This window comes from Notothenia coriiceps, unplaced genomic scaffold, assembly GCF_000735185.1.
Source record: "Notothenia coriiceps isolate Sejong01 unplaced genomic scaffold, NC01 NC01_scaffold00001471, whole genome shotgun sequence".
Classification (NCBI taxonomy): domain Eukaryota; kingdom Metazoa; phylum Chordata; class Actinopteri; order Perciformes; family Nototheniidae; genus Notothenia; species Notothenia coriiceps.
The window spans coordinates 135,580-147,162 of record NW_011334172.1 but is presented as its reverse complement, the minus strand read 5'-3'; the positions used below and the strand labels follow the sequence as shown (position 1 = coordinate 147,162).

General features: G+C 39.3%; 1 protein-coding gene across 1 annotated transcript in view; it reads left to right on the top strand.

Annotated features, from left to right (window-relative positions):
* The first annotated feature begins 1,119 nt into the window (after positions 1 to 1,119).
* Positions 1,120 to 11,583, top strand: part of LOC104962294 (transmembrane protein 235-like) — a 23,477-nt gene continuing 13,013 nt past the window's right edge. The window contains exons 1-3 of the mRNA XM_010790729.1: positions 1,120 to 1,957; positions 3,281 to 3,358; positions 3,835 to 3,972. Coding sequence (XP_010789031.1) covers positions 1,786 to 1,957; positions 3,281 to 3,358; positions 3,835 to 3,972 — 388 coding nt within the window. The 5' untranslated portion in view covers positions 1,120 to 1,785. The remainder of the gene's footprint in view (positions 1,958 to 3,280; positions 3,359 to 3,834; positions 3,973 to 11,583) is intronic.

The window sequence follows — 11,583 nt, the reverse complement described above, 5'->3', positions numbered from 1 at the left end:
GGGTCGACTCCCAGAGAGATGTCGACCCGAACTAACACTTAAGCGGAGGCGTGTACTTTCGACCATCCCGGATATCGACCAAGTTTGAAAACTAGTGGTCAGTTATGTTAAACTGTTTAAAGCTGACCCAAAAAAAGATGTGAATACCTTGTACTCTACATAGTAGTTTTTAATAAACTTTTTTTATACCCTATTTTTTTTTTTCTAAACCTTAAATGGGTTAAAAAAAATATCCTATACATGTAAAGCCAATTGCAATTGCAAAATAAAAACTCTTCCTCCTATATAAGCCGCCTTAAGGGCTGGTTCGACTTGCAAAAAATGCGCTAACAGAGCTAATTGGCGTCAGGGTAATCAAAGTTTAAAAGGATCGGAGTTTTCTCGCTGCCTATAATAGGTCAGTAGGTTACCTCTCTGACTAGAACAGTCTTACGCGAACCCCAATCAATATTTGCAGAAAACCAGGACAATAAAATTACCATTCTACATTCTGTCATCTGTAGAGCAAAATACGCCTGAGTATAGTACTCTATAACAACCAACACCGAGTGATATTATATGAATAAGAAAGCAGTGCATGCGTCTTTGTATGGATCAAGTCTATACATTTCTTTTGTACTTGAAAAGTTTTGTACGAACCCCTTGCGGAGAACTATTGTTGTATTAATGTCACATTGTTGTCGGTCTGTCGGCTACTCATTTTTTGACTAAGAGTACTGCCCGTCTGTTTATTCATAGGGGTAATTGATCTGATCGTTAAGATGGAAACTGATTATCATTGTACATGTGAGGATTACTATACTTGATTTATCATAGGTTAGATAGGAACAATTTCATAGACCTCCACTAGCAATTTCTTCAGGAATTGCATTCTCTAGTTGAGCGTACTGTCGTATGGGTAGTGAAAGGTCACTTGTCACTGCAGCATGCCTCTATTTCCTCTAATACCAAATAATTAGACATTAGATGTGGGCGGATGTAGTTTGCATCATAAAAATGCATTCCTTTCACTTACTTAAAGGTAGGGTAGGTAAGAATGGAGAAACCAGCTCGAGTCCGCTAGAATTTGAAAGTAGCCTACACAACCGAAAAAAAATCTGCCCCTTCCTTCAGACTTCCTTATAGAGCCCCTCCTCCAACACACACGAACGCGCACATGACCAATGAGGGTACGAGATAAGTTTGTGCACAGATGGGAGGCTGACAGGCCATTAAGTTATTTTAGCCTGGCCGGCTCAGATGATTGGTCGCGCTTTTTACAGCACCACGGCTTCCACAGATGAAATGTTTGTATGTATTTATTGTCAAAGCATTTCATGTATTCATTGCTATCGGGATGTTAACAGCATGCCATGGAATATAAGAAAAAGCGTTTCTAAAGTGAATAACCTACCCCACCTTTAATGGTCAGTGATCGGTGTTTTATTTTGGAATTCAGCACCGAAAGTGACGTTTTTTTTCTTCTGAATTGACTCTGTGGATCAATCCAAGAGCGCTGCAAGGCACTACAGTCTGTGTGCATGCGGGGAGAGACGCATCTCTCTTCTCATCATTTTAGTTTTTCTTTTAAGTTTTTCATTAATGAACTCTGTTTTGCTGTGTTTATATCTGGATACGTATTACGAGTGTGATTGCCATGGAACACCAACATTTTACAGGGAAGGTTACACCGGGAGAGGTTTTACGCATCGCACATCTTGGGGCATCGAGAAGGAATGCAGTGTAGACGAATATAAAAATTGGACACTATAAGAGAAACTGCACTCGGCGTTTGGTTTGTACACAATGAGGTACGGATTGGTGGTTCTCGCTGCTGGATTTACAGCTTTTCTAAGCTTTAGCCTCCTCGCTGTGGCTATTGGGACTGATTACTGGTACATTATCGATGTGAATAAACCCAACTGCTCAGGTCCAGACGACATGAGTTCCCATTCTGGACTGTGGAGAATTAATGAAGGTATGTCAACTCCTTAAGCGTACGTGTAGTTTACAGTTTTTAAGAGCTTTTAGGGTTAGACTGTGTAAATCCTTATACTCAAGCAGGTTAATGTGTGAGCTGTAAAATCTGATTGTGCCCTAATTTTTCCAGAATAACTTTTGCGGTGCTTCTCATGAGGTCTTTTTGAGATACCTTTTATTATGTGGCATTGACACTGCTGTGCGTAAACCGCTTGTTCTCACAGTTGATGTCACTGTCAGTGTCTCTGCTGTTGACAAACAAAATAATAGAAATCAATAATATACTGTGGATTACATGTGATGCCACATTGTTCATGGATAGGTGTCTTTCTCATGTTGCTGGGTTACCATGTCAATTGTCAGCATCAGTTCACAGGATTTCTTATCCTGGATTTCTTCCTGATTAATCAGCTGTTAGTGTAAAAACAGTTTGCAGTGAATCCTAGTTGCGTGACACTAAGGGACAGAAGAGTTGACGTGCCAGTGCTTTTAGCTTGGAAAAATAAATAAGAAAAGACAGGCCACGAATTTGGTATGCCTTTTGCACTGCCAACCACCAAATCATACACAATGCTCATAACCAAATGAACACACACACACGCACACACACACACACACACACACACACAAACATGCGTGTGCTCATGCATTTCAGAATATATTCGTTGATTTCTGTCTTTTAGAAAAATGACTGTGAGATTTATTCAATCAGATTCAACGAACAATCACAAAATGAGTGAAAAACAGAGAAAATCACAGTGTGACCCTCCTGAATAACTGGCTCTAATCAACTTCATAGCGTGTTTATTCCAGCGACCCAGCTCAAATCTGTAGACGCCCCTACAGACAGCTGCAGACGAACATGCAGGAAACTTCAAATATATTTTACGGTAATTAGTTTGACACAGATTCAATATAATCTGCTTGTTGGCTGCACTGTTTGAGGTCCCAGATGTGTCCAATGTGTTGCTGGTGCCACCCGTAGTTCACACACTAAACGCCAGGTAATTAAACCAGTGAAATAACCCTGGAACAAGCACTGACACAATTGTTGTTATGGTATGCACTGGATTAGCTCACAAAAGCAGAAACTGCGAAGACGTGCCAAACTGTCACATATGCAGGGGGTGGGTAAATATGTGTCATACAGAGACATCTTTAATCTTTATTTGTATTTAAAAATCTAATGTTTTGAATTTTTAAATATGTTGATCATTATTTGTACAATTCTTGGATAAAGCTGGTGTTTGGTAGCAGTTCTTGCCAGACCTTTCTGTCCACATGTCTTGTTATGTGTAACCTTTTCCCTTGACTTTTTCAGGGGCGAACATGAGCTCCGTCATCCCTTCCTTCACAGCAAACATGTCCAGTCTGTCAGAAGCGGAAAGGCACCTTCTTGGTGAGTGGTTTTGTTTGTAAAATGGCAGTATATAATGAGTTTTTCCTGACAAAAGTTATTTATAGGGGACTGCTGAAGAAATGACATTTTCAAGCAGCAATAAGCTGTCGGAAAATCCAATCAACAAGAAATACCTTCAGCAAACACAAATATTCTTTTACAAATGATGAAGCATTTGGAAGTCCCTGTTTGCAACTTTGAAAATCAAATAGAGAAAGAAATTGTCCACAGTGACAGTAGCTATGTTAAGCAAGTCTCAAGACTATGTTTGTTGATTTTCATACTCAACTCCAAATTGCTCACCAAATGGTAGAAAATAATCAGAAAATTGTTTGAGTGAAATTGATTGCATGCACTCAGCAGTATATCTAGTAGACCTGGCGTTAAGGCACTTTTACAACAAAGACACAGTACAGTCTAAAAGTCTTAAAGGCACAGTAAAAGGTTATGTGTTGTACATGAATGGGTGTTTGCAGGCTTGCACAAGGTGGTGGTCATCATGTTGCCCCTCAGCCTGGTGCTGCTGGTGTTCGGCTGGATCTTTGGCCTCGTCAGTTCGTTGGCCTGCAGTCCCAACCTGCTGGCTGGGTCCGCCTCCTACTTTCTCTTCTGCAGTGAGTCCCCACAGATTTATTTTCTTCTCTGAGCCTGTGGCAATAACATGTATAGCTGTGTGTGGGGTGACTGACGGTTTTGTCAGTATGTAATATGTAAAGCATAAGATATTGTGTGGACAGTACAATGTGCACATCATTTGTGCATGTCTGTGTTAACCTTTAAAAAATTAAATTACAACTGATTGCTCTCTTGTTTTATTTGTTTGACTCAATCTCTTAAGGCATGGCCTAGGAAAAAAATGCCTCCATTTTTTTACAATTTAACCGTTTATTTGACAATGCACATTAATGAACACTTAAAACAATAACAAACCCAACAAATTATCAGGAATGGCCGTCAAACGTAAGGCTTTTCTGCATTAATTGTTAGTAAGCCTATTGCTATTACAATTCCAGAGTGAATGGAGATAAAATGAAGGAAAAAATAGATTTGTATACTCACTTCAATATCCCCATAACAACTATTTGATGGATGATGATATAACTGAATGGCTTCTACTTTTTAATACAACTGTAAATGTAAATGAGATGAAAACCGTTTTTGATACAATTGACAATACAATACAATGAATATGTGTTTTGGCCAAGTTTACCGTTTCCATGTTGACCGTTAAATGGCAGTTTTAAAACAGAACATGTTTATTTCCATAAAGCCATGTTACAAATAACACACATCTCCTAAGATATTGAAATAGTATAGGAAAAACAAAGGAAATGGATCAATATTTATGCATGACTGAAGTTTCATGCTATAAAGCCAGGCTGAATATAACAATATATGGCTTGATAGTGCGAGTGCCTTAATACAGCCACATTTATACCAAAATACTTCTTATAAGACAGTGTGGACAACATACAGTTAGTTTAACATATTCTGGAGGCTGAAGATCCCATGTTTTCAAAACAGTATAACGTGCATATCTCCTTTTTAAAAGTCTAGAAATCTTTGTAACCACACCGCAGAGTTGACCACGGTAAAGGGCAATGAGAAAACAATTATTAGTGTTGTGTCGATATTATATCTTGCAGTGGACTAGCGAAGTTTGCTATATGTTGAATCTGCAGCTTCTAATACATATTTCAGTGTGGAGCCGACATTTAAAATCCCAATGGAGTCAGGTAATGATCTTTCTGATCACACTGTTATATGAAGGGGGGAAATGGTGTTTTTATTGGGAAATAATGAGAAAGACAAGACAGATTCAAGACGTTGTATTCAATCTGTCAAAGGTGAATAGACGCAGGATGCAATTACGCTAGCAAAAACGACTGTGAGAGCTTAGACTCCCATTAGCTAAATCCCAGTTGTCATACCCTTTATCTAACACTAGAAAGGTGTGAATGAAAACCGTTGGTAGGCATGATCTACTGACAATGAATTCCTGGTATTATCTTGACAGATTTGCATAGTATAAAACATAATTGCAAGCATGTTCCTAATAACCCTGAACATGATTTCAGATGAAACCATCCAACATTCTCACTATGGACATGGACATTATTATTATTATAGATCGCAGCATGTGGATAGATTGCTGAACAAAATTGCAGAAGCGCTTGTTCTTGATTAAAAGATTCAGTCAGACTTTGCCCTTGGCTCATTAGGGCACATTATCCTGTCTCAGTGTCTCAGTCTGCTCCAAATTGTGTCCCTATAAAAAAAATATCACAACCTTTTTGTTAATCACATAAACATTCAATTAGAGATATTAAGCGCATCACACAAAGTATTGTTAATCACATAAACAGTCAATTCGAGATATTAAGCGCATCACACAAAGTATTGTCCCGTTAATCTCAAATCAGCAAAAATGTCTTACGTTTGGTCTCTACAGTCGGGAGACCCAATCTGCCCAACCGTTCCTTAAATGGCAGTCCAAGGTTATGCTTTCATCAGCAATACAGTAATAGAAACAGCGCTTTTTCTCCTTCACTTTAAAGGTATCAGCTGTTGAACCGTCATGATAAATAGAATATCCATCAAAGGAAGCATTTGATTAGGTCCAATCTCCAAGGGAATGAGTTTGAATCTCGATCCAGTTGAATGCATGAATCTGTCACAGAAGTAGATGATGGTATTATTTTATATACCTCGCCATCTCTGCTGACAGGCCGAGCCTTTGATAAGACTGCTTATTTAATCTTTTACCAAATGTCCTATCTACATCTGTACATCCAAGCACCTGCAAGCATCCACACGCTTCAACTTTAGCTGCCTTCGATCCATGGTTAAAAGAAAAAAGGGAAATGCAAAGCAAAATACTCCTAAAGTGTATTCATATTGGCTGGTCCAATGTTTAAAAACATCCACATTGGTGAGGTTTAAATTCAAAGTGTTAAGATTAGCCAGAACCAGACAAACAGATGTCTAACATACACACCAAGTATTATATTACATGCAATTTGATATATTTTTGTGTAGATCATCAAAAGAATATTACAACTAAGTGATTCTCATATAGGTTTTTGGAAAGAAGGCATCCTTCTCAGTGTGGAATAATGCAACAATCCCCCATGCATATCTCTCTTTAACTCTAGATTAGGTTCCTTCTGCAAAGGAATATAAAAAAAATTGCATTAAGAGAAGTAACCTACAGTATAGGATGTAGTCGTGGCTCACAACGCCCCAATGGTTTGTTCATTGTATTTGGTGGTTTTAAATTTATTTTCTTCTGGTGCTGTGCTTCAGAGAACTTTAAGTCTTGAGACCTGCTTTCGTCAGAAAAACATCTCTTACAATCTAGTCCAACAAGAGAGGTAATAGACGAGAAGTAATTCAGATTCATTAGAGTTTCATTAAATAACTTTCAACTTTGAACACTGATAAATCACTTATTTTCTACCTCATTTATTTTCATACATTGGATCAGAACAATATGGAAATCATATTGCGAAATCAGCGATAAAGCAGTATCAGTTGGTACCTCGATACTTGCAGTCTCACTCTTTTCCTCAATTGCTTGCTCCAGGACAAGCAGATCCAGCCCTCTCTCCCTGAGTCCTGTACTACGAAGCCGGATTTTCGTTTAGCGGGCTAACTTCAGGGAAAACTCTGGGTTTCCGGTCCTACGACGCTGGTTCTCTTTTTAGCGGGCTAGATCTCCATGGTAACTTATGCTGAGCGGCTAACCTTGTTCGGAGCAGGTNTACTGACAACCTTATTTTCAACTAGCGTGTTAAGATGTTGCTGGAGTAGTTATCGTTTCCCCTACTGACACCTTTTTGTTTTCGGTTTCGAAACAACGCTTTTATAGGATCCTGTGGCAGATGAGACAGGTCTAGCGTACACCTAATGTATTTTTCTTTTACTTGACGTAATAAGTCCACCGTTCACTGACGTAGTTTGTTTCCATGCTAGTTCACGAAAGGGGAACTATGACTCTATAAAAGGTGAAACTCCTCCTCCGCACGTTGTACGTGACAACCTAAAAATGTCACTATCGTTGGCTTTTCAGCTTCGATGATTGTCTTAGTCGACGATAGATTTGACCTACATACAGACCTGATCTACACTTTTTTCTTTACAGTCGTATACGTCGCCGTTTGCGGTCGCAATTGATACCTTTTGTGTTGTCACAAATAGTCTTTGACTTTGTCCGAGTTTTTCTGCACGAGCGACGTTTGACAAATCGGGTATAAAGACGTGTTACGTTGTTTCTATACGCTCCGTTCGTTGAACCGTATGAACTGTAACTTTTACAACACGAATTCACATATCGGTAAAATCGTAGAGTCGATCGTCTTGCCGCGTCACACTCCTTAAGACGCTCCAACACCTTCACCTCTTACGTTAGACGACGCCGTGCAACAGTGCGCTACCAACAGAGACGACGGTAGATAACTGTCTTAGGACTTCACACCTCTGGGGACCTGGTCAACGAAAAGTCTCAGAATCCACTCACTCGACATAATTTCCGTCTGTGTAACCGGGTAGGCTATAACCACGACCTCTTACGAAACCTCTCCTATAAACCATTGCCACATTAAAACAAGCTGGGACTCATACATATCTGTTGCTAAGTACTCACGTCTAAGACTAACTATCAAAATTCGACGATAACTTCGTGAGACTCCCGTTTAGTAAGTCGATTGGAGACACAAATCAATACTAACTGACTATCACTATGAACTCTATGACGTATACTACAGTCTAGAACATACAAGGTATCAATATGGTCAGGAGTCGTATTCCGGAGACACCAAAGTTGCCATACAGACATCCTAGAACTTTACACTAGACTATATCACCTTTGAAACATTCATCCTCTGTTCCATGTTCCTGTGTAAAACAATTCACGCTATACCGAGCAACTATGTTGTTTGAGTTCGTCGACAATATATGCGGAGAACTGCAGACCGATTTACTAGCTTACACCTTCACTACCTATAAAGATACAACACAGACATACGCTTTCGCGGAAATTCTTTATGCACAAGACACTTTCTCAATACCGCTAAAGATCGAAACTCGTCTTGCATCGAAGTATCATATGGTCAAACAAACTACTAACTAGTTTCGAACCGGAGTGTCTAGACAGCAAGTAAAAAAATACATTAGTGTACGACAGACACTTCTCGCGAATACTCATCTTCTATGCTCATGACTGGTGATGCTTGACGGAATGATAAACTTTACAAAGTTCTGCTGCGGAGATTTTGTCATCTTGAGGCGATGAAGCTTCACGGAAAAACGATAAAAGTGAAGAGGCACCTGCGCTTTGATCGTTGCTTTTGTGCTTATCTGTGTTAGCATGTCTGTCGACAGCACCTTTTCCTTTGCTACTTACGTCCACATCGCAACGACACAATGTCAAGGGGAAGTCGTCCTTCCGGCTTTTTGTGAGGAATCCATGCTCTTTCGACCATTAAGGATTAAATGAAGTCTTTCGTTTCTGCATTTCTGCGGTTCAACCTACCGCTAACTAGGCGGAGATGGCTCATGAGCTAGTCCTCAAGTGCTAACGTTACTCTGTCCAACGGTGCCGCCCCTGCCGTGACGTCAAGCAGCACATGGCTAATTGTTTACGTTTATTAACCAATGAAATACACGATATTTATTTGACATCACATTCAGCCAATCATTTGTAAGACCACAAGTCTTAAGGGGATATACTTACACATAACTTATTTTTGTATTTCTTTGTATTATTGTCTATTTTTTTATTTTATACCCTTTTATACTTTTACTCACATACAAAGCGCTCAATGGTCAGGCACCATCCTACCTACAGGATCTTTAATCCTATTGCCCCTCTAGGGCATTAAGGTCCTAGAGTACAGGTCTGTTGGTGGTTCCCATAGTCCACAAAAAAACGTCAGGTGCTAGAGCTTTCGGCTACCAAGCCCCGTTCCTCTGGAATCAACTTCGAGTGACGATTAGGGAGGCAGACAGTGTCCACACATTTAAGAGCAGGTTAAAGACTTTCCTCTTTAGTACAGCGTACAGTTAAGACTGTAAGTTAAGACAGTTAAGACTTCGTTTTATGGAATTTTATTTATTGTGCTCTAACTGTATTTGTGTCATTGTGTTATGTTCCTTTTTAAATTGGTATTTTCACATTGATCTTGTAAGATACGTTTGTTGTTTTTTCATTGTTTTACATTGCCAATTGTGTTTGTTGACTTGTGAAGCCCTCTGAGACAAATAGGATTTATGATTTTGGGCTATTTCAATAAACTTGAATTGAATTGAAAAGTATAAAATAGGGTTGACCTCAAAAGGAGGAAAAATGAGCGTTGGCAGACGGACACAGAAATTGAACACCGGACCGTCCGACCTAAAACCGGACAGATGGCCACCCTACTCACAGAGGCATCCTGTAGCTTTTGAAGCCCCCTTCCACCAAAAACCCATTCAAATGCAACTTTTAGAGTGAACATTTGACATTTTAATTCCATTTTAGAGTGTCTTCTATCCACGGACAAGTGCTGATCCACCCAAAGAAACCAGCTAACTAACCATCAGAAGTTAGATGTGTTAGACTCTCCATGACCTGTGCCCTGCTGTGCATTCAGAGAGTTTCTGCTGCAGCATGTCCTCCTGCTGAGTCCTGTTAATCAGCAACAGTGATGAGGATTTTAAATCGTTATTTTTCAAACTGTAGCCCTACATCCTCCTTCTCCATGTTTTTGTAATTCTGTAAACACATTTATTAAAATAGGGATCGCTTCTCATTAGCAGGTTTCTTCAGTTTTTAATGATATTGGGCTTTCCACATTTTTTTTAATTAAACTTTAATTGATACAATATCGTTGGATATTTAATTACATTTTTCAACCCTAGAGGGTTTGCAAGGCGTCTCATGCTATTAAATATATTGGATTTTAATTGACAACCGACAACCTTTCAAATGTTACTCGTCATTATTAAGTAAATGCCAATTTCATTGCCAGCATTTAAACAGATGAGAATGCTTCGTGGGGTCTGGGTGCCGTGTTGGCGGGACGTTGCGCGGCTCACTGCTGCGAGGAGCAGACAGTGTGAGCTGGGTTCAACAAAAACCCGCCAACTCATTGTTACCAGCAGCTGTTTAGCCTACTTTTATCACGAGTTCAGAGGTTCTGGTTTAAATCTGAGCTTTTACAGTTGGTTGTTGCTTTGAATGGTAGCCAGGCCGCTAGCATTAGCCATGTTGCTAAATCAATAGAGAGAAAATCTGTTATTAACATTTATTTTCAACGGGTATGAAAGGCAAGTAGTACCTAAACAAAGAACAAAGGGTTTATGTAAAGAAAAAAGAGCTTCAATTAATGTAAAGCTGGTACAACAACAAAAAACAATGGAGCAGAGAAGGTTATTCAAAAAAAAGGGAAAAAACAGCTCAAACAAAACGAGGAACAACCGGATGGCAGAGGAAATGCAAGCAGACAAGCCACAGAGAGAACACATGGATGGAAACCTTGACAAGTTGGAACTGAAAGAGAACACAGGGAAAGACCGGCCTTTATACACACAGACTGACCACATTGACAAGCAACCCAGTCTCACGGTATTTCGTGTTATAGTCACGACATTTAATCTATTGATTCGTGTTCACCAACACGGTTTTCCCCTTTTTTTTCGTGTCACACAGAACGATTTTAAAAGCAATGTATTTCTATTGGTAGTATGTTTCGTGCCTGCAGCACGTCCTTTTGTTTGTTCGGGTCTTGGAAGACCGGAAGCTGTGGGGTTCATAAAAACATGTTCTTACTCAATATCAAGCCACGATTATTGTTTTTATTTTAAATCGTATAATGTCAGACTTTTGTTGTCGTCTGTGAGGAAAATAAATGGGGCTCAGAGCCTCAGAATACTGAAATCTGTATTTTTTAAAAATCTTTTTTTTCTTCTAATTTGTTATTATTTTCTAAATAATACACTGTTATTTACTCACCAATAACTCACAATTATCCTTGTTTTTATTTATTTGTTTAATTCCATAATCTCGGGCTTTGTTGGCGTCCTTCAGGAACTGAATTTTCAAAATAAAATAACCGGAAACAGACGTAGGCATTTCGAGCGATTACCCAAGATCCTCAGCTATGGTTTAAGCTCGCTGATTGGATGTTTTAGCCGCAATGCATGCTGGGGTTTTGGTGTTTATATGATATCGAAATCCGGAAAAT